Consider the following 24,428-nt stretch of genomic DNA (forward strand, 5'->3'; position numbering starts at 1 on the left):
TATACCATTATGCTAATCTCATCAGGTCCAATAATCTTAATCCAGCTGATGTCAGCCACAGTAACCTGATAAATTCAAGCATTGAATAAAACCACTGAATGAATAGACTGAAATAAAATAGGAAAAAACAGAGCGCAACCAGATCTTTGAAAATAAGCACCCTTTAAAGGGCGCATTTCAGTGATTGTGAATAGATGTTTTACAGTGTTCAGAGAAAGATGAGAGAAAAAGATGAACAAATAACATTGAATAAACTAAATGTCGATATGTCAATTTAAATTGATATAATCATCAACACTTCTAAGATTAAATTGTCCTTTATGCTTTACCTATAGACTGGAACAAGAATAACTGTAACTGGCATACTTATCAGACCATCATGCTCTTCACAGAGCATTCTCACCAATGGATCAGACTAGTCTTGTACCTCTTTTCTAACTAGCACTTATAAATAGTAGACTCAACCCCACAATTTCCTGTCGGCCATTCCCAATCCCTTGTTGTCCCCGTAGTACTTTCCCTCTATTGAAGACACCTTGTGTTCAAGGTGCCTATGGAAATTTGGGGGCATGTTCTATGGCATAGAGTTCATGTCTAATGCCAACTGAAGTGTTGAGAAGTTAATTTCCCTCGATTGTGGCACTTAAGCTAAAAAGATGGATGTGCTGATATGATAATGTCCTTCAAGTGAGGGAAGAGCAACCATCCAAGTGGACCAGATGACGTATAGGATTATTCAGGGGTTGTCATTGATGTCAAACAACATCAGCAGAGCTGACGAGCTAATTGAATATCTAAAATATCCTATCTCCATCAATTCCACTAATTTTCAATATCTTTTCTATTTCCCAGGCCATGAAATCAACATATATTTATATTATTAGGTTTATCATGTTGATGCCAGAGCACGGATGTTTAACCCACTGTTGATTGAAACCACTGAAGTCAGAGTCTGGCTGTGGCCTCTTCTAAATAAACTTCAATTTTCAGATTCTATAACCTGAATGTAAAATATTGATACCCAAGATTTTAACTGGGTGTTTCACCAACCAATCTTCTTAGAAAATTTAAACAGATTGTCTTATCTTCATCATCCTCTCAGAAAATAGTTTGGTTTGCACTCACAAATCCTGCTAAATCTCAGTATATGCAAAGCTAAATGAGAATCATACTTTCCTAATCAAATATTAGTCCCCTAAAGGGAAATTACTATTTCATGCGACGATTTTTTTTATGTAAAGATGGAAGTTCAACCTAGATAGATAATCGACCCGAAGTTAGTAATGTTGCGTTGCACACCCAGCGGGTCAGAGTGCGTGCCCAGTTTGCGCAACTAATAGTGGACGTGCGCCAACTGATGGTGGACATGTGGCAATGCCGAGAGCAGCTTGCGCACAATGTTAAGGCTGTGAGGCCCCCCCTGATCTTAGGCAATGACTTACATAGAGTCAATGCCCTATAAAGCACATGCTGACTAGGGGCGGTGCCAACACAGGGTAGGGAAACATGTGCTCGGTACAACAGCCTTTGGATGCTGCACATAATGTGTCAGATCCAATGAGTCAATGTTGGGAATGTGACAAGATTGCAGACCAAGTGTTTGAGGAAATGCCAGTCCGAACCACCTGCCAGTGTGTGGTTGAAGTTAGAAAGTGACAAGATTGCAGAGTGTTTGTGGTAATGCTAGTCCGAGCGACCTGCCAGTGCGTGGTTGAAGGTAGAAAGTGACAAGATTGCAGACCAGGTGTTTGTGGAAATGCCATATATGTCTGAACGACCTGCTATTGTGTTGTTGACACCGAGAAGTTACAAGATCGCAGACCAGGTGTTTGTGGAAACGCCACAAAAATCAGAACCACCCGCCAGTGTGTGATAGAAGCCAGGATTTTTCTCGAGTGAGCCGCATCCGACGATGGCAACCTCCAGTATGGTTGATTCATCCAAGGGTGCAGAAGGAAATTGGAGTGCAACCTCTTATAATGTACCATCCATGACTCCTCCCATTGCAGAACCCTTACGATACAATGGTCATACTTTTGACCAGTGGGGACAGATGGTGGAGCTCACTCTTCTCAGTAGAGAATTGGGTCATCACTTGCTCACTAAGGTTGACCCAATTGACTTATCCTATAAGGTGTGAAAAACGGATAATGCTATTGTTCATGCGTTCCTGTTGGGAAGCATGACAAAAATATACTTCTGACAAATGTTTTTTTGAAGACTACAAAGGCGATCTGGGATTATGTTTGGAAGACAGCTCTTAATAGACGCAACCTCTGGAGGACGTGTGACTTGGTTGTGAAGTTGTGGAGCATACAACAAGGAGAAAGGACAGTGACAGACTATGTTAATGAGTTGCAAGCTATGTTGCTGGAATTGGACTTATACCAACCAATCCTGAATCCAGATGAGAGGGAATACACCCTAAGAGATCGAATGTTTAAATTTCTTATGGGTCTCAATACAGAGTATGAGGAACTGAGAAGCCAAATTCTTAATCGAGAGAGAGTATCTGATCTGGAGAAGACCATTAGTATAGTGTAGAAGAGGAGAGTTGTCGTCTACAGCTGGTTCCGGAAGGTTGTGTCACGTTCCTTCTATAAATTAAAACATCATTAAATCAACATAAATTATGGCACAAAAGGTTGGAACAGGTTGTTCGTCATGCGTTGAAACGTCGTAGGGACACTCATGACTCCAAGCAGCATCCCTCTCAATTTATAGCAGGCCCATGGGTCTTGAAAGCAATCTTTGAAATATCTTCTGTAACCTAATCTGAAGGTATTCTGATTTGACTTCAAGTTTAGAAAAATGACAAGCAACTGATGAAGAAGTTCTTCGACAACACAAAATCACCATCCAATCACCGGACCTGTAAATGGGTTTTGGGAGTCTCAAATCAACTCTGCTTCCAAAACTTCAGCACCATTAGCCCAATCTCATCCTATAGACTCTTGTATTGATACAGTACCTAATTTAAAGGATGAGCATTAGGGAAAAGCTGGATGGCACGTGCAGCATTGCTCTGGGGTGGCTGATCTACAGGATCTTCAAAGACTTTGGGAAATGCATCACTAAGTTGTGGTTCAATGCAAGTCTTTAATTTGACCCCTAAGTGTCCTTCCTTGGACTACATTTGTTAAAGTTCAAACATCATGACCTGGTTGGATTTCATCGCCTTCTCCACACCCTTTGCGGACATGTCAGAGCATGAAAGAATGCCATCGCCCTTCAAGGTCATTGTCTTCCCCTTTACTCTGAACATTTGTAACAGCAGTCCCAATGAATGGATGTCCACCTCATAAAGGTTAACTTGGACATTTCCAAAAGAAGATATGTGCCCGTAAATCCGAAAGTCAGGAAGTCCGCGCAAAGTTTGACTTGTTCAGGGAATTATACACCTCTACATACCCCTCGGCCTTGAGTTTGATTATTTCCCAACCCCTTACTTGAAACTGAACCAAAGGGTTGACCCTAAACTTGATTTCCTCCTTCAAGATGACATCTACAAAGCAGTGAGAGGCTCCACTGTCAATCATTACTGTGACCACTTGGCCGTGCACCTCCCCTTTCAAATTCATAGAATTAGGATTAGTAACTCCCTTTGTCGCACTAAGTGGCACTTTTGCAAACTGCATATTTCCCACAACCTCCTGTCCTCCGTCGGACACTTCCTTGCTCTCTTGAACAAACTCTGCTTGATCCAAATCCTCTTCAGCTACAAATAAGAACTACAATGCCTTTTTACAATGTTCTCGAATATTTTCCCAGGGCCTGCAAATCATTGGGGGGCATTCATTGGTAGCTCAAATATCTCATTAACAGGTATCAGTTCCTTCCATCGATGTTAGGAATAATCAAGGTGGTGGTTGGTTTTCTAAGTCAAGAAATTCAATGCATAACTGTTTATAGAAAATGGAGGCATAAGATAAGTGGGAAGATACAGAAGAGCAGTGAGAGGAATCCTGCCACCCTGGGAGATGAGCAAAGCAAAGAATAAAAATCTAACTTACTTAACAACAAGGGTTTTCTCTACCCTTCATATAAGAGAGAGCACCCCTCATACAAGTTGCATATAAGTCTCTATCTCCAATTTTTAGGACCCTAACTAGGCGGCATTCCCTGCCCAGAGGCCTGCGTGCTTATTGGGAGGGCGTGTCCGCGAGAGACTCACGACATTTAAGAACTCAGTCATATTTAGTGCTACACGAACTAAGGGTAGCGATGCCCATCCTGATCTTTCAGGCCATCGCCCCCCCCTGTGCTGATACACTACGAACGGTGCGTGTGCCCGTTCGCGCTTAAGGTGGAACAGATCAAGTGAAGTCAGCGCGTGCTGCGCGCGGGCCGACAGGCGTGAGCACGCGCGTGCACCAAGGGCTGCGCACCAGTGCCAAGCGCCACGTGCGACCACCAACGCTACATGCGAGCGCCAAGTGTCGTGCTGAAGTGCTGCATGCGGGCGCGGAACGCGCAAGCCAGGCAGCGTGCCGCAGGTGCAGCGCGCGGAGTTGTGCGAGGTGCCTCGCAGCGGCCACGCGGGCAGCGCGCACATTGCGCGTGCGGGGCGCGGGGTTGGGAGACATCCTGCCAGGAGACTAAGGCAAGTGGCGCACTGAGAGCGCCGAGGCGGCATGGGGGCACGCCAGTGCCAAGCGCCACGCGCGGCCACCAACGCTACACGCGAGCGCCAAGTGCCGCGCTGAAGTGCTGCTCGTGGGCGCGGGACGCGCAAGCCGGGCAGCGTGCCGCGGGTGCAGCACGCGGAGTTGTGCAAGGTGCCAAGCAGCCGCGCGGGCAGCGTGCACATTGCGTGTGTGGGGCCCGGGGTTGAGAGACATCCCGCTAGGAGACTAAGGCAAGTGGCGCACTGAGAGCGCCGAGGCGGCATGGCGTTCCCGAGGGTAGTGCTGGGCGCACAGCCCCCAGCTTCAAGCGCCGAATGCGGCGGCGTCGCGCAGGCTGCATACGAAGGTGTCAGCATGGGTGCTGGAGGCGTGTGTGATCGTCAAGGCAGCGGTGGCGTGTGTGATCACGGCGCCTGGCCCTAGGGCACATGAGCAGCTGTAGAGCGGGCGCATGCGTGCGGAGCAGCGGCCTCGAGGCGGAGAGGCGACACTACCCTGGCGCGATGTGCCTCATCTCGTTCGACGGATCACCCCTCGTCTTCCCCCTTGTAATTGTCCCAACTATGATGTAACATTTCTACAATATTAATGCAATGACCCTATTCCCCGACGGGGCTGCATCCCCACCATCTCCTTTAACCCCCTTCTATGCGATCTTAAGCAATTGCAAAGACTTCCGCTGCAAGAGATCAAGGCTGCTCAGTGTTTTGTTCAAAGCACTGAGACCGGCACGTGTCAGATTCGAGCCAGAGACATAGCTCGGCATTTGACCGCGTGACACCAATACATAGCATCAAACGAACTAAATGAGGCGCTTGAATGGATACCTCTTTACCGATAAATTAAATGTCACAAATTGAACAACGATTTAGAAAGCCATATCAGAAACGCTCACCAAGGCTGAAGAATGAACCGTAGGAGAAAGGCCACTATCATAAATAGTCAAAAGTGCCACCCCTAACCCCCTAGATGCTAATATCAACAAGGGATAGTGTTCATTTTTTGGAAGCTGAACAAGCTCTGCCACTTTTGTGTCATTCACAACAGCATCAATGAAACCAGTGCCTCCACAAACTGACAAATTAACCTGCATCATAACCCACAATTTTTATTGTAAGAGAAATTGAAAAAACTCTGTAAATGACCTAAAAGTTTTTGAGCATGGAACGTTAGGAGTAAAATGGAAGTAAAAACAAAAATAAGCCACAAAACTCATGAATTTATATAGACTTAAAGGAGATGTCAAAAGTGCACTCAAAAATTATAAAAATCAAGAGAACTGAACGACTTAAATGTGAAAGAACAAGGGAGCATGGGATCCAAAGTTATTCTGGTCAGTTTCTGTTTTCTGACCTTCTAAGTCGTCAACCTCTAAGACTGCAAAAGGTCCAAATTGGTTTTACAAGACAGCTCCAGCTTGTGACTTTGTGATCTCCCACAGACATTCTAATGCTATTTCAATGTTTGGCCATCCCCGTGCATGCCAAAGTTTTCTTTCTCACACTGCTGTTCCCACCCAGCAACATTGTAACCAGTGCCACAGCCATGGCCCTAGGTACCAAAGCCATTACTCTCATTGCTGTTGCTCGCCCATGCTGCCAATGAGGTTCAAAGCATCAGTATAATTTGTTGGCATAAATTTTCTTTCTGGTTTTCCTAAGTTATTTCTGACTTGGCCTAATTTACCAGCCCCAACTTTTGTGGATTTAACTCAGAATGAGTTAATACAAACCAACTTGATCACCCGTACGGTTTTGCTACCGAGTCATAGGGTTCCTTTTTGAAGAAAAAGAGGGAAGACTGCCAGATCAGTGATCAACCCAAAATTAATAATATGTATGATGGTGAAAGATACAGGAGTGACCAGCCAGGTACCTTTTCCATCCTTCACTTCCAACTAAAACAGTAGTATATACAATTCTTCACATAATGTGGTACCGAGTCCAGCGACATAGCTCTTCCCCTAAATACCACCTCATTGTCGTGCAGCCATTGCATCCAGAGCACCGCGTGGAGCCTTCCCAACCCTGAGCGTCCTTTGCACGCACCCCCCCCCAGTGATCTCCAGCATGCTTCATCAGAAGCCACAACCACCACAATGAGCTACTCCAATCTCCAAATTGCCAGCACAAAAGAAAACTCAAAACACATGCGAGAGCAGTCTTCCTCTCTTTGGGCACAAATGGGGCACAACGCTGATGTGTCTAGGATCACATGCTTTTGGAGGATGTGTCATAATTCATCTCCTATGAAGCAGCCATCCAAAAATTTGCACTTGTAATGGGACCTTCTGTTTCCATAAACATCGACAAGTACAGATGATGACCTCACCCTCTGTTGTACGCCCCCCCCCATCCTCTTGTAAACCTCCCAAACTGAAATTGGCAGGCCCCTCCATACCCAGCCATCCTGTGTTCCAATGGTGGGACACAGGTGCAATATGGACTGTTGCATGATCAGGAGGTCTTCCAATCTCTGATCAGACTGAGCACCTTCCATGATTGGATTCCATGTGTCGTCCCAACACTCTCGTACCGACTCTTGAAGATTCCGTGTCAATTCAAAGAGGTGGGAACACTTCTCACAGCTTGCCTCGGGCTGACTAGTCATCAGTCCAATATCAAAAGCAGACTCCATCCCCTAGTTTGGGTTCAAAAACCCCTGAATTTGCAGGAAAATCTGTCCCAGGACCCTGTCAAAAAACTGGATGCCTCTATGATTAAGGTCAATTGCAGTTCCCAGTTCAGCTCTGTGCCATAAGTGTCTTTCAAGACCTTTGTGACCAGGTCTTCTTCCGGTTCCATAATCTTGCCCACCCCGTTTGTCAACAATGCCCTGCTCCTGGCTTGCAGGCGTGCTAGATCTATTGTCTGATACCATGATTATTTGCATCATGTTGTCAGGTATTCAATGAGAGGATGATTAGCATTAGACATACTAATATGTAAGGCCTGAAACATTGCTGAGGCACAGAATGCCATTCTAATCCTTCCTCAGGCCAATGGAAACTGATTAGAAAAATGATAAGTAACTTTCATAGACCACGAACGCTCCCACCGGCTCTAGATCTGTTTGAAAGATCCACAGACCAAGTTCCATCAAACCAAAACACGAAATGAGAGAGTGCGCTCTGTGTTTGCTGCTGCCCCAATATCAATGGACACGAAGAATAACACTTGTTGGACAGCATCCGACATGCAAGGCTTTCCAAGAACTCAACTAAAGAATGAGAACGAGAAATACACTTGAGTCATGTAGGCAGTTGGAAGCCTGACAGGAGGCCCTCCATTGTCCCCCTCCTCTCGAGTGGCAGTAGTGATGGCAGCAAAGCATCAGCTGCAGATACCACCGGCAGCAGCAAAACCAGTGGCTGCAGCTGATGTTGCCGTTGCATGAGAGACTTGCTGCCACTGGTCCGTTGCCACCTGCTGCCGCTTTTGCCATCACTGCTGCCAGCTCACAGAGTGTTTTACTTTCAACCCAACAGAGCCTATCACCAACTATTCCAGTTGGAACAAACTGGTACATTAAATATGTTGATGAATGGATATAACAGGTTAACTACCCTGCCTCACAGAGGAGATGCCAATGCATGCCGTTCAATCTTCTCCGGCACAGGCCATATGGGGGAATACAAAAGCAATTAACCCACAATCCTAGGTCTTCAGAACCATGCTCGTCAAGCAGAATGCCACTTTATCAAAGTATTCAAGCAACCATGATCGTCAAACTATTTGCGAAATTATGGCATCTTGTAGGGATTCTGTGTGTCATTTTTGGAAAAGACGCGTGGGGAGTTTAATGGCAGCTGCACTTGGATAAAATAATTTCTCATTTTCTTTCTTTAAGTTATATGTTTATCTGTAAGCCGATAACGACACATCATTCACCTTATCAAAGTCCACCTAGCCTCATTAACAACTTGCACCCACAAAAAATATGAACTCTCTAAAGCCCAGGGATAAATTCACCAGCCTAAATAAAATTTCCTTCACTCTCTATCTTGTTGTAAGGCCCCAAAGTATGCGGCATTCCTGCACAGAGGCCTGCGTGCTTACTGTGGGGACATGTCGTGTACCGGACTCATGATTGGAGATTGAGTTCTCAAGTGAGACCACTACAAACACACACTCCGGGTGAAGGCCGACCCTGATCTTTAAAGCCAAGGCCCTTTTGGTGTTCGTGTTTGTCGCGCGCAATGGCAGTGGATCACGGCAAAGCCACGCGTGGCTGGGCACGCGGGACTATCGAAGATATGCATGGGGCTGGGTGCACGGGCGCCACGCACTGTGTGCGCGCACAGGACGCACAGGCTGGGTGGTAGAGGTGTGGGCTCGGGCGGGAGACTTCCCGCCAGGAGACTATGGCATTGGCGCACAGAGAGCGCCTGGACGGTTGCAGGCCATGTGGCGCTCCCGCATAGAGTGTTGGGCGTGCTGCGCCCAGCTTGGGGCACCCAACAAGGCGGCGCCTACGCGGACCACGCGCGATGGTGTCAGCGCAAGTGCTTGGCCCGCATAGCGCCAAGGCTGGAATTGGACCAGCAAGTGTGTCGAGTGCCAAGGCCCACTGGCGCACGGTCCCCAGCCCGAGGGCACGCATGTAGTGGCGGTGCCAGCAGGCATGCGCGCAGGGCTGCAGGCCTGATGGCGCAAGGGCAACACTACTCAAGCGCACGGTGCCTTGTCTTGTTACTTCAGTATCTTCCCTGGTCTTCCCCCGTATAATCATTACTACTACTATGTAATCCTCTCTGATAGTTAATGCAATGACCCTATTCCTGTACGGGGCTGCGTCCCCACCTTCTCTCCTAACCCCTTCTAAGCATTCTTAAGCTATTGCAAAGACTTCCGCTGCGACAAAGCAACGCTGCTCAACTTTCTGCTCCAAGCACTGAGACCGGCATGTGTCCAATCTGCACATTATTCCTACCTCAGGATTTGAATGTGTGACACTTGTCCATAGATATATTTACTCTGTTAAGGATATATTTCCTCTCAGACAGTAAATTCTTCCCCAGATAATAATGTTATATTTCTCTTCATGTACCAGCCACCTTGCAGATAAACACCATTACACTATCATCATGTTGCTTGTCTTGAACTGCTTTTGCATTAAGTAAAACTTATTACCCGCGGGATACTCACAGTTCAAAGAAAAAGTAAGTGGGCAACCTACAAGATGTTGGCCACTTTTACAAAGCTTGGAAGAAAGGAAACCCTGCCATAGATTGACTGACTAACAAAACGTAAATAACGCCTTTGTAAGTTCGATTAATGGTTGGGAACACTATAGATTTCCCTTGATCTAGATTTCTCGTAAAAAAGTTAAAGGATAAAATGTAAAGTAAGTGAAACTCTTAAGACGTACCCCTTCAATAACGTTCCAATAATTGGAATATTACCTTTGCATGTGGATGAAAATATAACAGCACTGATTCTGGGATAATCCTGAGCGAGGAGACAAGCTGCATAAGGATAAAATAAAGATCATATCACAGGCAGAAGAATTGACGACCAATGAATGCAAACTATCAAAGAAGGTACCTGCAAATACACAGCATCCGTAAGAGAATCCAACGAAATCTCTGGCAGTGGGTATGCATCTTCAGGATTTCTGAAGATTCTTTCAGAAATACCAGTGACAGTTGCTCGAACAGTACACTGAAAGCAACATCCCAAGAATATGAATATCAAAGGAATCCAAGAGGCCACACTGTGCCCCCATTTGATTTCTCTCCATTAGATTCAAGTGGCTAATGTTGAACCTAAACTAGAATACTTATCTCAAGTAAGAATAAATTAATCTGTCAAAAAAGATTGTGTCCAATGAAAAAGCTTGAATAAATGTAAACCATGGATAAATAAAAAGTAGAGCACATAAAAAAAACAAAGGTCCAGTGATTACCAGTCCTGATGAATTTTCCAGAACCAAAAATCTCTCCCAGTTCATTCCCATGTTTGGAGAACTGTCTATTCCAGCCCATTTTCCTAAGCCTCCACAACCAGTTAACTCCCATTTGAGGGCAAGGGAAGAGGAATTAGCAAAAGGCTTTCCTGATACATGGGTCCCAACAGCAGCCAATCTAATGGTTTGACCATTTTCCACAATGTTTGGGGAAAGATGAACGTTACCAGAACCACGTTCTGCTTGCATTGAAGAGGATATAGCATCCAGAGTATTGGCTGAATTATAAAAAATATATACATAAATGTAAAAAAGCTACGATCTACAATCAAAATGTTAAAGCTGTGAGAGTAAGCACAGTCCATACATTCCTCATTGGCAATCAGTACAATAGAAAATGGGAGACTGCATACAAGGGTCATTTCCACCAATGAGATAACAGCAATTGGATGATTGTCTCCGGCCAAATTTCCACGATAAAATATGACATTCTGCACCATAAACAGAAAAATAAAATATGATAAAGTTTATTTTCAGATAAAAAATGAAAAATTCCAGATAAGGGTTTCACAATGTGAATGGAGAGAAGCTACAACGTAATACAGATGAAAACATGCTGAAACAAAACTTACAAAGTTTCCCACTTCTTGGCATAAAATTCTATACAATGTGCCATGATCTATAACTGCCATCTTTGAAACAACTCTTTCAGAATGCAAACTAGGTACACTTTTTACTTCTGCTGCATCAATGTACTCCACGCCATAGCCCCATTGTACAGGTCCCCCCAGGATCAAGACATCCATAGAAGATCCAGGGGCAAGAAATAATTCATTAAAATTTCCAGAAAAATAATTCTTATCTACTCCTTGTCTTGGAAATTCCCAATGGTAACCACCGTACTGGTCACCATTTCCTGCTTGAGTCGCAGATAGGTCTGGGTACGCAGCAATTTGCACAGATGTCTCCAAAGCAATGTCTCCATTTGGAAGGTGATAACCTGACTGAGTGTTAATAAGGAAGCTTGCATGAAGAACAGCCTGACCAGGATTAGAAGCATAAAAAAATCTCCATGAACAATGGGAGCCAGATCTCCCATCAGAATCGTCCTCTGTTTTATTAGTAACAAGAAATGCCTTGATTTCAGATACAACTCTCCACTTCACAACGAAATTGAAAGCATCACACTGGTCATAATAGCTTCCTGCAGGAAAATAATTCGTTAATAAATAGTCAACATCAGAATGAATGACATCATCAACCTAGGTAACAAAATTTTTTTGTAAGAATCACCGTCAGAAGATTTCAGTAGTACTCCAGCAAATAGATGTGTTCCCACAGCAGCCTCAACGGGAAATTTGTGTGAAAGAGCCATTGAAGCTGGAGTAGAGACCTCTACAGTGATCTGGTGCACATAGGAGATCACAAATTTAGGTTGGACAAAAATAATGATTATGAGAATTGTATATTCTACTGGTTCAGTGGGAAATAACAGAGGGACAAGAGGCCAGGCAGGCCAGGCATATATTTTGTCATGATCATATATATCAATATTAATTTTGGGTTGACCACCGAGTTTGGGTGGTCTTCCCTCTTTTCTATCAAAAAAGAAAGATGATTTGACTTCATGAGGACAGATATCATCAACAAATATGAAACAAGCGAACCAATTTAAATGAAACAAGTTAAACACGTAAAAAATTAAGATGGAAGCGGATGTTCACGGGCCTCGTTACACACTCTGTATTTATTTTACGTTCCGTACATGTCTCTGTATCCGATAATCTATTACTCATTGAATCCAGTGACAAGTGTGCTTTAATCCTTGGAAGAAAGGATATGCCCTTCTCATTAGTGTGCAGGGAACCTGAAGCATTGAGGCAGACACCACGGCTTGTCGATTCAAAATTTTGAATTGACAGGAATGGGAATTTAAAGTACTAACATGAGGACAGATATTGGATTAATCAGATATCAATTAGCTTCCAGGAAATGGCAATGAATTTCATCTACTATGCCCAAAACATAGATTGTTCTTCTAATCAATTACCTCAAAGGGGATAGATAGAACATACCAATTAATTGAGGTATTAAATAGATAATGTCAAAGAAGATGATATGATCCCCAGCATATCTAGGGCAGATTTGGCATTTTGCCCGCTAGTGGTATTTTGTCATTTCCACTCTGCATGTAATCCTCTTTAAATAGTGCAGCCCTCCATCGAGGAGGCCAGCCAAGAAGTAAAAAGAAGCGGTTGATTCTCATATCTCTTTCTCCGTTGATCTTCTTTCTGCAGCCTACCTCCCTCTCACAATGATCCTTCTGGTGCTCTCTTTCTTTGAGTTCTTGCAGATGATCTTACAGCCATTTCTCCAAAACCCATGTTATATCTTGATAAGAGCTCTCAGGTTCTTATCAGAAGTATTAGTTGTCACATCCATGAAGTGGTTCAATAAACTACCAAAAAAAGCAAGAGACTTCATTTTTTTTTGAAAATAAGGAAGGCCACCCGGAGCAGTGGTCAACCTGATACTATTAAAATATAAAGCTGTGTACAATCCATATACAAACTGACCAAAATGGTCTGCCATTCACCTCCCTCCAACCCAAAAAAAATAGCCCATTAAGGTCCTGAATGACATTCTCCATGGAAGCCATCTTCCCCTTGAATACCACTTCATTACGATGCAGCCATATTGACCAAACCACTCATACGAACCTTGATCTAGGCTCGTATTGGAAGGGGGGTAGAGGACGAGGGGAGGTAGAAATTCCCAGGTAAAGAGGTGAAACGGGAAGGATCCAAGATGACGCCGAGCAGAGGGGGTAGGTATCAGCCGAGGACGAGATGCCTGAAGACGCAGTGAGGTAGAGACAATCTCAAGGACCGGGGATTGTTGAGGGAGAGTGGGAGACCAGACCTAGACGAGGAGAGGGGAGACAAGAACACTTCTTCCTTCTTCTTCTTGGCTGCCCTCCTAAAGGGAGGGCATTCCTATTTAAAGGAAATACAATGATAGCTAAATGATTGTAATGCCCCGGTGGGCTAACATGATGAAACTACCCCCTAGGATCCTATCAACCACCACGAGGAGTCTCCCCCAATCCAGCTTGCTCCTGTATCAACCGTCACCAACAGCAGCCCAAAATGCCATGTCAGAGGACACATTCTGATATCGATCCAACTAAATTAGTGTGAAAGATGATCAATATCTTGTGCTATAGTGCGACAGATCTCGCAAAAGTTGTTCACAATGTTGAAAGAAAGAATGGAGGATGACGAGGAAGAACTTGAAGAAGGTAGAAAAACCCGATGGAGATCTCCTCGAGCTCTCCCCTCGGGTTGGCAGGCACAATCCTGCTCCCCCAGCCTTCTCACCTGATTCGGCAACTGAATTATTGATTAAAGACTTTCCCGCTTCTTCTTTATTTATACTAGATCCCGCACATGCTGAGTCCATACGGGTCTTGTCACATGTGTCTTCTTTTCTTTACTCGATACTGCTTGGAGAAGAACCGTTGCGTATCACATTTACACCCGCCATCTGTTGTGATGCCCATACTCCCTGGGCAAAGGGACATGTGAAGAATAGGTGGGAGCAGTCTTCATTGTCTTTGGCGCACATAGGACACTCTGTGGAAGCCGTCTGGAACCATTTTTTGCATAAGAGTTTTGTAACCAATAGTTGCCGCCTCAACAACCAGCTGAAGAGCCTCACCTTGAGAATGACTTTTTGTTTCAACAACATGGAGCATATGGTATTGATTGTCGAATCCTCCAGCTCTTCCCCTCTGATCTTCATATAGGCATCCTTTACAGAAAAAGATGTCCCGCGCCACACTAAACCATCACGTCACTCACTCGACGGGCTAAGATGTAGGAGGGCCTGTTGTATCCCCATCCGCTCCAAAAACCAGGGCTCTGATAAGGCCCCTGCCAGGGTTGGGGTCCAAGCTCCGTCCAAACACTCACAAGTTGTGGCGTGCGGGTTCTTCCAGTGCAAAAAGTCTTGGGAATTCTAGTTTCAGGATGCCTTTATTGGACCAGTTATCTGTCCAGAAACAAAAACCAGCACCATCTCCCAACTTGGAGTCAAAAAACCCGCTGATACAAGGTATGGCTTGACGGAGACCTCGCCAATATGGAGATTCCCCTCAAGTTCTTGCCCAACGCCTCTCCCAATCAATCTCTGTGCCATTTCTGTCTCTCAGGACATTCAAGACCAGGTCCTCCTCTGCTGATCAAAGTCTCACCAACCATTTGGCCAACAATGCCAAATTCATGGATTCCAGGTGGATGATCCCCAAAACCCCCCTAATTCACGGGTCTACATATTACATTCCACATGACCAGAGGCACCCCCTTGCGCTCCTTGTGTTCACGACCAGAGGAATGGTTTCACTATCTCAGTCTTTTGCCTTTGCGTCACTTTGGATGCACTTCTTCCACTCCACCTCCACCAGTTTTGAGGCCTCCATTTAGTTACCACTCTGAAGTGATCTGCTAATGCTCCTCCTACAGCTCGTGTTCCGACATATTCACGGTCCCCCACCTGCACTTGCAGTATTTGGTTCAACAATCGTCTCCCATTCACCATCAAATGAAAGAAGCAAGTGTCGGCGTCCCCCTCCTTCAGCCAAAGCTGTTGTGAGTGCTGCCTCCAATCAAGCTCTAGCTTCTTGTCTTCTTCTTCCACCACCTCTCTGCATGCTTTTCTTTCATTGAGTTCAGCTTCCATTAAGCACCGTGCGTTTTTTATGTCATCCAGCTGCTGAACTCTTGACAGAGCATCATCCCTTCTGCGATGTTTCCCTTCTCGAATTTTTTTCTTGAGCCCAATAAGGTGTTGTCTTAGTCCTGCCAGTTTGGTAGCCAACCTCACCATGGCCGTGTGTCGATCGGGTTGCAATGTCCACGACGATACCACTTCTTCCTTGAAGCCCTTCTCCCATAGCCACGATCTAACTAACTTCAAATATGTAGATCTATTTTGGCCAACATTATCTTGCCAAATAATTGGGATGTGATCCGATAGCGGACTAGGAAGTGCTTGCAGGTCGGCCAACGAGTATTCATCCAGCATTTCCACTGAGCACAAATCTGTCCAAGCGGGAGAGTGTGGTAGGCCCCCTCGTGCTTCGCCATGTATAGGTACAATTTGTAGGCTCCATTTCTTGCAATCCAGCTCCCGAAATGAAGGACCAAAAAGCTGTCGATCCTAGGTCCTGCCCTCCAGTCCCCATTGGTCTATCCCCTGACTCCAGAGTCACATTGAAATTCCCTCCAAATAGTATTGGGTCCCATGAAAGAGTGAGGTCACTCCTTCCAGCTCCTCCAATAGCCTGTCTCGACGGGCTGCAGTAACTAGGCCATGGACCGATGTCACAACACATTGAAAATTGTCACCCCTCCTTTTCATTTTTACTGCAACCACATACTGTCCCATCCAAGACCCTTCTCATTCCAAGAGATGGACTTCATAATTGCTCTGATGGCTGCCCCCCTTGCAGCCACTCCGGCTGCAGCTCCACTTTCTCGGCTAACTCACACACCATTTGATTCGTGATCTGATCCTCCTCTATCTCAATTTCCACTCTGTGGCTGGATGGCTCTTCAATCTCCTTCTCCTTGGTGCTCTGCTGACTTGTTTTGCCCCTAATCATCTCTCGCCTTGGTACCACTTTCCTTGGCAGCCCTTCTTCTAGCAGCCGCATTTGTCCGTTTTTCCCGTTTGTCACCCATGCCTTCTTGCCCTCTACATCAGTCAGGGCCAGTTTCCCTCGACAGTGCACCATGTCGTTAAAGCGTATAAGGTCTATATTCGTGATCCAATGCGTCCTCTGGGGTGCCCTTACCCTCCATTGTCGGCTTTGGGCTTCCTTGTTGATTTCCCCCAGTTGGGATACCCCCATGTCTGACTCACCCAGAATTTCTGGTGGCTGCAGGTGATCTGAGCAATTTTGCTCTGCAACTTCCACCGTTTTGGTTGGGGACGACAGAACGACAAGTGTCGGACATGCCCTGTGTCTCCCTCTTGTGCTGGACTTCCCTCCATGGTCTGTCATCCCAGTTGTGCTCGAATGGGGGAGCCCCCCTCCAGCTTGTCTCGTCGAGCCCCAGGACTCCCGGTGGTGCACAGTGCTGGCGGCAGGATCTTGGGTCGGAGCTCCACTCTAAAGATGCCCCCGTAACCTTGGAACCGGACCGACTCTGGGATCTGATCTCCTTCTATCATTTCGACTTCCAGTAGCACCACATTGGGGTCCCCCAACTCCAAGCCCGTCGAGATGATACTCTTGAGCCTCCCAAATGATGCCACCATAGAGTCCAGTGTCGACCTTCTCCGATGCATAATTGGGACCCCATACGCTTCCACCACAACCCCCACCTTTTGTCACCCTTTGATTCCATCCATGGGGAGAACCCGACGCCATCTTATCTCTGTGATGTCATTGATCCACTGTGTCTAGCCGCAAGTGGTGACATATATCGTCATGGATACCCCCTGGAGAAACAGGGTATTGGTATCCAGCCTCCACAGTTCTGCTGACCCTAATGTCGTAAAGTTCTTCCATAGCCCACCAAACACTTCTGTAGATAACTTTGCATGGATCCACCTCTTTCGCAGCTGGCCAACTTGCTTGCTGCCCTTGGATCAGGTCTAGTGTCTCCACCTGCATATTGCATCCATTGGCTTCTTCTCCTTCTTCCCCACAGTTAAAGTGGCGATGACCTGCCCCTTTACACTGGCGACAGATTACTGGTTCTCTGCACTCTTGAGTGTGGTGTCCCGATGCTAGGCATCTGAAACACTTGTTCTCATCATTGGCATGCCAACTATGTGACAATGGGTTTTTGGGCCATTTTTTTTGGCACGATGGGATATTACTGTCATCCATCCTTTTCATCTTCGCCTCCCCTTGACTCCCAATTGCCTCCGTCTTGTTCCTCTGCCCGCCCATGCTGTCTCTCCCAGAGCTCTTTGTCTCCCCCTTGTCGAGTTTGGAGCTGCGTCCCTTCTACACGCCCCTTCCTCGCCCGGTCAGTAAAGGGCGAACTTCTTGGCTTTACGCGGTGTGTACTCCTGACGTCCTCTTTCCAGTTTTGTCGGTATACTTGTGTGTCACTCAAGCCGCGCACGTACACTAAAGTTTCTGCATGCGTGCGATGATTCACCAACCTTCCTCCATGGCCTTGCACACCTGAATCTGATGAACTCTCCGGCACCGCCTGCCCATGCCAGCCCGCTGCTTCACTGTATTTGCCCGTAAAGTTAGTTTCAGGGTCCTCCATGCACCCAAGAAGAGACTACATTTAAATCATAAATAAATCGTTCAACTTCAATTTTGAATGAATTCAGCAGCATATAGGTTTTGGATTTCGCACAAAATTATTGTTCTGAGGTAAAACTAAAATAGATATGTTTTGAATTCTGAAAAAAAGATATAGCAACACATGGTTCGTAAAGTAGGAGTTATGAAAAAAATGGGCCATTGTCATTCTCTGGTCTCAAAAGTTGTACTTTCGGTGAGCTAGATACTTTTCTCTAAGAGAAGAATTGGAAAACTGATACTACATTGTCTAGGACTGGAAATAAGATAGAAATCCCCTTTCTCATCATAATTTACCTCATCAAAATTTAGCGGGTCAAAGAAAGAAGTCACCCTAATGGTTGAGCGACCAGGATATTTTGCCTGAATATTACCCGAGGGTGAAACAGAGACACAAGCTAAATTGGATGACGACCAAATGTAATCTCTCGAAGACAATCCACAACCTGAAAGAATTAAGCTTGATCAGCAACAGTTTCATACAGTAAAAAAGGCAAAGCAAAGACACAACTGACCTCCAAAACCATTCAACTCGAGTTCCTGATAGACTCCAGGAGCCCAAGGCAGTTTAATGATTTTTGGTTGGCTTATCCTGTCCCCAATTTTAATTTTTACTTCTGAGCATACAATTACCCTCTGATCAACATTGAGAACCTGAAAGAAGGAATCACCGAAGTACCAAAGCCTGTTAATTACTGATAAACAAATGGATAACGGTCCTCATAACAAGGCACAAGAATTTTTACAAGGAGAAAATATATTATGACCAAAACATGCAACCTCTGCCGTTTCTGAGTCCTCAAAATAATATGATAACGATCCAGACAGATATCCTTGTCCTGATGAGCGAGGCTTCAGAATTCTAAAACTGTGCCGTCCATATCCGGCTACTACATCATGAGAGGTTGGGAATACTTCCCATAACTCTAAGCTATCGCCCCCCAGAGCAAGTCTGTTGCTCTGAAAATTATTGAACAGGATAAGGCCAAATAATTAAGATAATCACATTCACAAATATACAAAAAAAAGCATGACGAATATCTATTCTGTTTACTTTTCAAAATCTTATTCATCATTCAGAAATCAAAAGTGAGCTAAATATTATGACTGGAAATGCAAAATGGTTTAATCAAGTATTCCACCCGAAATGGCAGCCAACATGGATCATGTGTGAGCCCTGACGAAGGAGAGAAAAAGAGCATGGATTATTATTCTAGGTATCTCTCCGTATGAATCATAGGAGGAGACAAGAAAGGTTTCTAACTATCCTCTTCACTCGCCTTTCTCTGCACTATATCCAGTTGGTTTTGGTCAGCCTTCTCTATTGTATGAAGTACTGCTAAGTTAATGGATCAAATCATCATTCAAAGGCTATAAGACTTCACTTATGCATCTTCTAACTCTTATCAAAGGAAAATTGACCACCCCAACTATTCGTCTTCAGAGGGTTGTTTTTCCAGTGTTTTATTATCTCTGACCTCAGTAATATCTCTTTGCACAACGGCTTGTGACTCCCATGGTTCTGCTTTAATTGAATTTATTTATTCCTTCTCATTTCCGTGCATAAAATTGCATTGTGAAGCCTCGGCTGTGTTTCTCCTTAGGTAAAATTGAAATGTCTGAATAAGTACAGCCTCTGGAGGAATGAGAAATCTTTCATTGGAATTTTCCACTGGAGAAGGCATCAGGACATCACTTTCCAAATAGTATGTCTCATTTTTTTAAAGAAACAAAAGCAAGAATATTAAATTTCCTGGTGGGAATGGCAACCAGTGATCGAGAAGGTAGAGAGGCAGTTGGAAGGCTGGCAGGCCAAAGTGCTATCAAAAAGGGGTCACCTGGTATTATTGTGATCAGTGCTTTCAGCGATCCCAATATTTTACATGTCGGTGTTTAAAATACCATCAGTCGTGACAAAGCGTCTGGAGGGACTGATGAGGAGGTTTCTTTGGGGAACCAATGGAGAGGGCATAAGGGGGTACCCCAGATAGAATGGGAAGAGGTCTGCAGGCCCATGAAAAAATGAGGGCTGGGGATACTCCACATAAACTCCATGAATCTGGCACTACTGACCAAATGGGTGGAAAGGATTGTGACGTCAGAGGAGGGCCTCGTCCTCAATGTCCTTAGGGACAGATATGGCGCGGAGACTGATTGGGGGAGAAGGTGAGCTAAAGTTCAGGTGGAGTCCCCCTTTTGGCACAGTTTGCGTAATAGTATACCCCACATCTGTGAGTTCTTTGACCCCAGGTTGGGGGACAGGCCCGTTTTCGATTCTGGGCCGACAACTGGTCCAATCAAGGCGTCCTGAAGTTGAAATATCCAAGACTTTTTGCTCTAGTGGAAAATCCAAACGCCACGGTCAATGAATGATGGTTTGGAGCTTGGGTCCCCATCATGCATGGGGCGTTATCAGAGCCACAGTTTGAGGAACTGATGGAGATGCAAGAGATCCTTTCGCATATCAGACCGTCGAATGTATATCGAGATGGCTGGGTGTGACGAGGGCCATCGTTCTCCGTGAAGGATGCATATTTGAAGATCCGAGGGGAAGCAGGGGGAGACTCGACAACCATCAATTCATGCTCCACGCTGATGATGCAAAAATGTTCCTCTCAAGGTGCGGTTCTTCGGCTGGTTATTGAGACGACAGAGATTGGTCACACGGGTCTTTTGGAGGATCTGTAATCCGACGGCTTCCATCGAGTGTCCTTGTGTGCACAGGACGACGAAGACTGCTCCCACCTATTCTTCACGTGTCAGTTCGCCCAAGAAGTATGGGCAGCGCAACAGATACCAAGGGTGAATATCTCCTCCGACGAGGCATTTTGGACCTCAGTCACTGGTGGTAGGTACCAGAGCAGACTGGAATGGAGGAGGATACATGCGGTGCTATGGGCGTTATGGCTGCACTGGAATGAGGTGGTGTTCAAGGGAAGGCGGGTGTCAGTGGTGAACATCATTCACAACATTGAGACACTTGTGTCTTTTTGGGTTGAAAGGAAGTGACTGGTGGACCATCTCGGTCATATATTTTTCTTGAATGTACATATTTTCCATTGCTAATGGTAGCAGGTTGACCACCAATTAAGGGTGGTCTTCCTTATTTTCTTCAAAAAAGGAATTCCTGGAGGGAATATGATAAAAAAATTTGCGTTTTATGGATCAAGGATCAAGTTTCCTCAACTGGATGTACTGTATGAAGATTCATCAATCATACATTTTTGAGCGAATTATGTAAAAGCCATCGCATTAAAATAATATATTGAATTATTGAATCTAAATTGCTAAGTTTTTTCCCCAACTAAGTCATAGACCATATCAAAAAAATAAATCAGAACCTAAGAAACTCAAATTTGAGGTTTAAGAGAAATTCGTACAAAAAGAGTAATGTCGTCACCAATTGAAAGATCACTATTTCCTTGAGATCCCTGGAGACTGGACGCAGCCCCCAAATGTCAGGGTGCATACAATATAGCATTCTACTTTTACAATTACTTTATCAAGAAACAGAGCGTTTGTGTGTGGCCTATTGACAGACCTCACATGCCTAGATGTCCAACAAGTCCGAAGACGGATGTTATATACTATGTAAAAGTCTTGCCCTATTATGCAGAATCTGGTCAGGATGTAAGATATCAGATTTTATTTTGATCCTCCATCTATAGAGGCCATTTTTTTGCCTCACACGCTCAGTCTTTGTCGGATCTCCTTAAAGGTACAGATGCAATAAATAGAAGTTGGAGGAATAAATAGCACAAACATAATATGAACCACAAACGTCAAACAGCCACTTAAGTATAATTTGGGTTTGAGGGGAGAAGGGCGGACGGCAGTGAAAGAAGGCGGTGAGGGAGAACCGATGAGGGAGAACCTGTGAGGGAGAACGGCGGCGAATCGGCGGGGAAAACGGCAGGGAAAAAAGGCCGACCGTTGGGGCAGGTCGGAGCTCGCCAGGGGAGAAGGGCGAACGGCAGTGAAAGAAGGCGGTGAGGGAGAGCCGGTGAGGGTGAACCTGAGGGAGAACGACGGCGAATCGGCGGGGAAAACGGCAGGGAAAAAAGGCCGATCGTCGGGGCAGGTCGGAGCTCGCCAGGGGAGAAGGGCGAACGGCAGTGAAAGAAGGCGGTGAGGGAGAACCGGTGAGGGAGAACCTGTGAGGGAGAACGGCGGCGAATCAGCGGGGAAAACGGCAGGGAAAAAAGGCCGACCGTCGGGGCAGGTCAGAGCTTGCCAGGGGAGAAGGTCGGAGAAGGTCGAAGAGGGAGAAGGGGAAAAGATCGCCCGTCGGAGATCGTCGGAGATCGTCAGAGATCGTCGGGAAGAAGGTCGTCGGAGACCATCGGAGATTGACCGCCTTGACAGGAGAAGGTCCGACCGTCAAAGGTCGACCATCGGAGATCGTCGGAGCACAGGGAGCTCGACCCTCGGAGAAACTCATCCGTCGGAGATCGTCAGAGCAAGGGTAGCTAGACCGCCAGAGATCGCCGGAGAGTGACCGTCGGCGATCGTCAAACTCCCCGTCGGAGCTCGACCAGCGGAGCTCGGCCAGCCCGTTGGAGAAAAAAAAAAAAAGGAAAATTTCCCGACATCGGGCGTTTTAGCTCCCATGGGCGCCAGGTTCTACGCCAAGGGGTTGTACGACGAGGAACGATACGGTCGTGTCGGACGAGATGAGCGACTCGATGGGAAAAGACATGCCGCTGCTCAGCGTGGATGTGTCGAAAGGGGACCCCAACATGTTCATCCGGGAGGAAATAGATTGTGGGAAACATACCGTAAAGCTCCTTCTGGGGGGGTCGGCGACCTCACATCCCGATGTGTTGGAGGGCACCACGAAGAATTTCAGGCCTTCAACCAAGCATGCGGGAGATCTCCTCTGGACCAGCAAAGAAGATTACCCCATATCCTCGACAGGGCAAGATTCCTGCGGCATTGTCCAGGCGGCGATTTCCGGTGGGAGGACCTCCGACAGGGCATCCGGGGACCACTGCGACAAAGTTCTTGGAGTTACAGCTACCGACCATTACGGTGGCATCCAGATGACAGGCTCCACCGCGGCCATGGGGGAGGGTCCCACCGTGCCCAAGGTGAAAGGGCCCCACACACTTCCACATAGAGGGAGGGGGTGGGGGGAGGTCTTGAAGACCAAGGGGGTGTTTGGAGGGGTTCATCCCAAGTCTTAGCAGAGCCGGAACAGAACCTGATCCGCCAGGATGGGCAAGATTGCAGCACTCGGATGACGGGAATGGAGAAGGATAAGGGTAAGAGACCCATGTATGCACATCTTGGGGAAGGGCCAGAGCTCCAGGATAGGGGGAGCAGGGTCATCCAGAAGGGGCAAGCGGAAAGAGGAACCACACCACACGAAATGGAGAAGAGGGGGGTGCCACCAAGAGAACACCGTCCCCCCAGGCACACAAACAAGGATGGGGATCTCAAGAGGACCATATTTTTGCTGCCGCGGATAGAGCCAAGCCAAGAGCAAGCCGGAATTGCAAGACGGGAAAGGAAGCCAGGGACGCGGAGGTAGGAGACAACGACGGCTGGGTGGAGGTGAGATCCCGTCGGGCAAAGAGGGGCCAGCATGTCCCTCAGAGGCCATCTGGGGAGAAGAACATATGCTTCAGGTGTTTATTGTCGGGCCACCACGCGCGCCTCTGTCGAGATCCGGTGGTTTGCCGCCGTTGCAGAAGGACAGGGCACCGTCAATATGAGTGCCGTCAAGAGGGAGGGGAAGGGAGCAATCGCCAGGCGCAAATGGGACCTCCGGTCCGAAGCCCAGGTCAACAAATGGCCCAAGGAGAAGTAGACGGAGATGACACATGTTCCAGCATCCTCCAAAAGTGCTTGGTGGGCGATGTGTTCGGGGACTATCCCGATGTCGAGAATGTTCGCGCCGGCTTATGGCAGAAATTCCCTCAGTTGGACCAGGCGGAGGTGCAAAGGATAGGTGCACATTCCTTGCTCCTTCGAGGGGCCTCATTGGCCGCCATGTCGCGGTATGCGGATGGAAGCAACGAGTCACGGATACCACGAAGGTGAGGTGGCGGCGAGTCCTCCCTTCTGATGGGGCTGAAGGAGTTAAAAAGATGGGGATACTAGTGGAGGTGCACGGGGTCTCACTGGTGCACCGCCGAGAGATGACATTAGCAAACCAGGTCGCCTCTTTCGGCCGACTTAAAAGCATCATCTCGACGGGGTTAGAATTCGGGGACCCAAATGTGGTGCTGCTAGAGGTCGAAGTGATAGAAGGGGAGGAACTGCCTGAGTCAGTCTGGGCTCAGGGATACACGGTCATTCAAAGCCAAGATAAGGGCCAAGACCCCTCCAGCCGCGCCAGGAGAGTTCGGAAGACCGGATGCCCATCGGGAGGCAGTGGAGGGGAAGGGTGATTCCCCCACGGGAGTGCCGGAGGACGGAGCCTTAATGGAGGAAGACGTACAGGATGGGGCAAGTGGGGCCCCGGTCCACGTGGAGGGCACATCATCGGCCATCGCGTCGGCCTCGACCATTGAGGATAATGTCCACAAAAACCTTGAAGATCAAAACCCAGGAAG

General features: G+C 46.6%; 1 protein-coding gene across 4 annotated transcripts in view; it reads right to left on the reverse strand.

Moving 5' to 3' along the window:
- Positions 1-24,428, reverse strand: part of EMB3012 (embryo defective 3012) — a 58,740-nt gene that overhangs the window by 25,522 nt on the left and 8,790 nt on the right. For all 4 annotated transcript variants that reach the window (XM_078577151.1, XM_078577155.1, XM_078577154.1 and 1 more), the window contains exons 6-16: positions 18,649-18,828; positions 18,384-18,522; positions 18,166-18,314; positions 11,829-11,940; positions 11,168-11,739; positions 10,903-11,026; positions 10,536-10,813; positions 10,175-10,291; positions 10,033-10,095; positions 5,524-5,715; positions 6-65 (exon numbers count right to left, since the gene is read on the reverse strand). In XM_078577151.1, the coding sequence (XP_078433277.1) occupies positions 6-65; positions 5,524-5,715; positions 10,033-10,095; positions 10,175-10,291; positions 10,536-10,813; positions 10,903-11,026; positions 11,168-11,739; positions 11,829-11,940; positions 18,166-18,314; positions 18,384-18,522; positions 18,649-18,828 (1,986 nt within the window). The remainder of the gene's footprint in view (positions 1-5; positions 66-5,523; positions 5,716-10,032; positions 10,096-10,174; positions 10,292-10,535; positions 10,814-10,902; positions 11,027-11,167; positions 11,740-11,828; positions 11,941-18,165; positions 18,315-18,383; positions 18,523-18,648; positions 18,829-24,428) is intronic.

This window comes from Wolffia australiana, chromosome 6 (assembly GCF_029677425.1).
Source record: "Wolffia australiana isolate 7733 chromosome 6, ASM2967742v1".
In the NCBI taxonomy this organism is placed as follows: Eukaryota; Viridiplantae; Streptophyta; class Magnoliopsida; order Alismatales; family Araceae; genus Wolffia; species Wolffia australiana.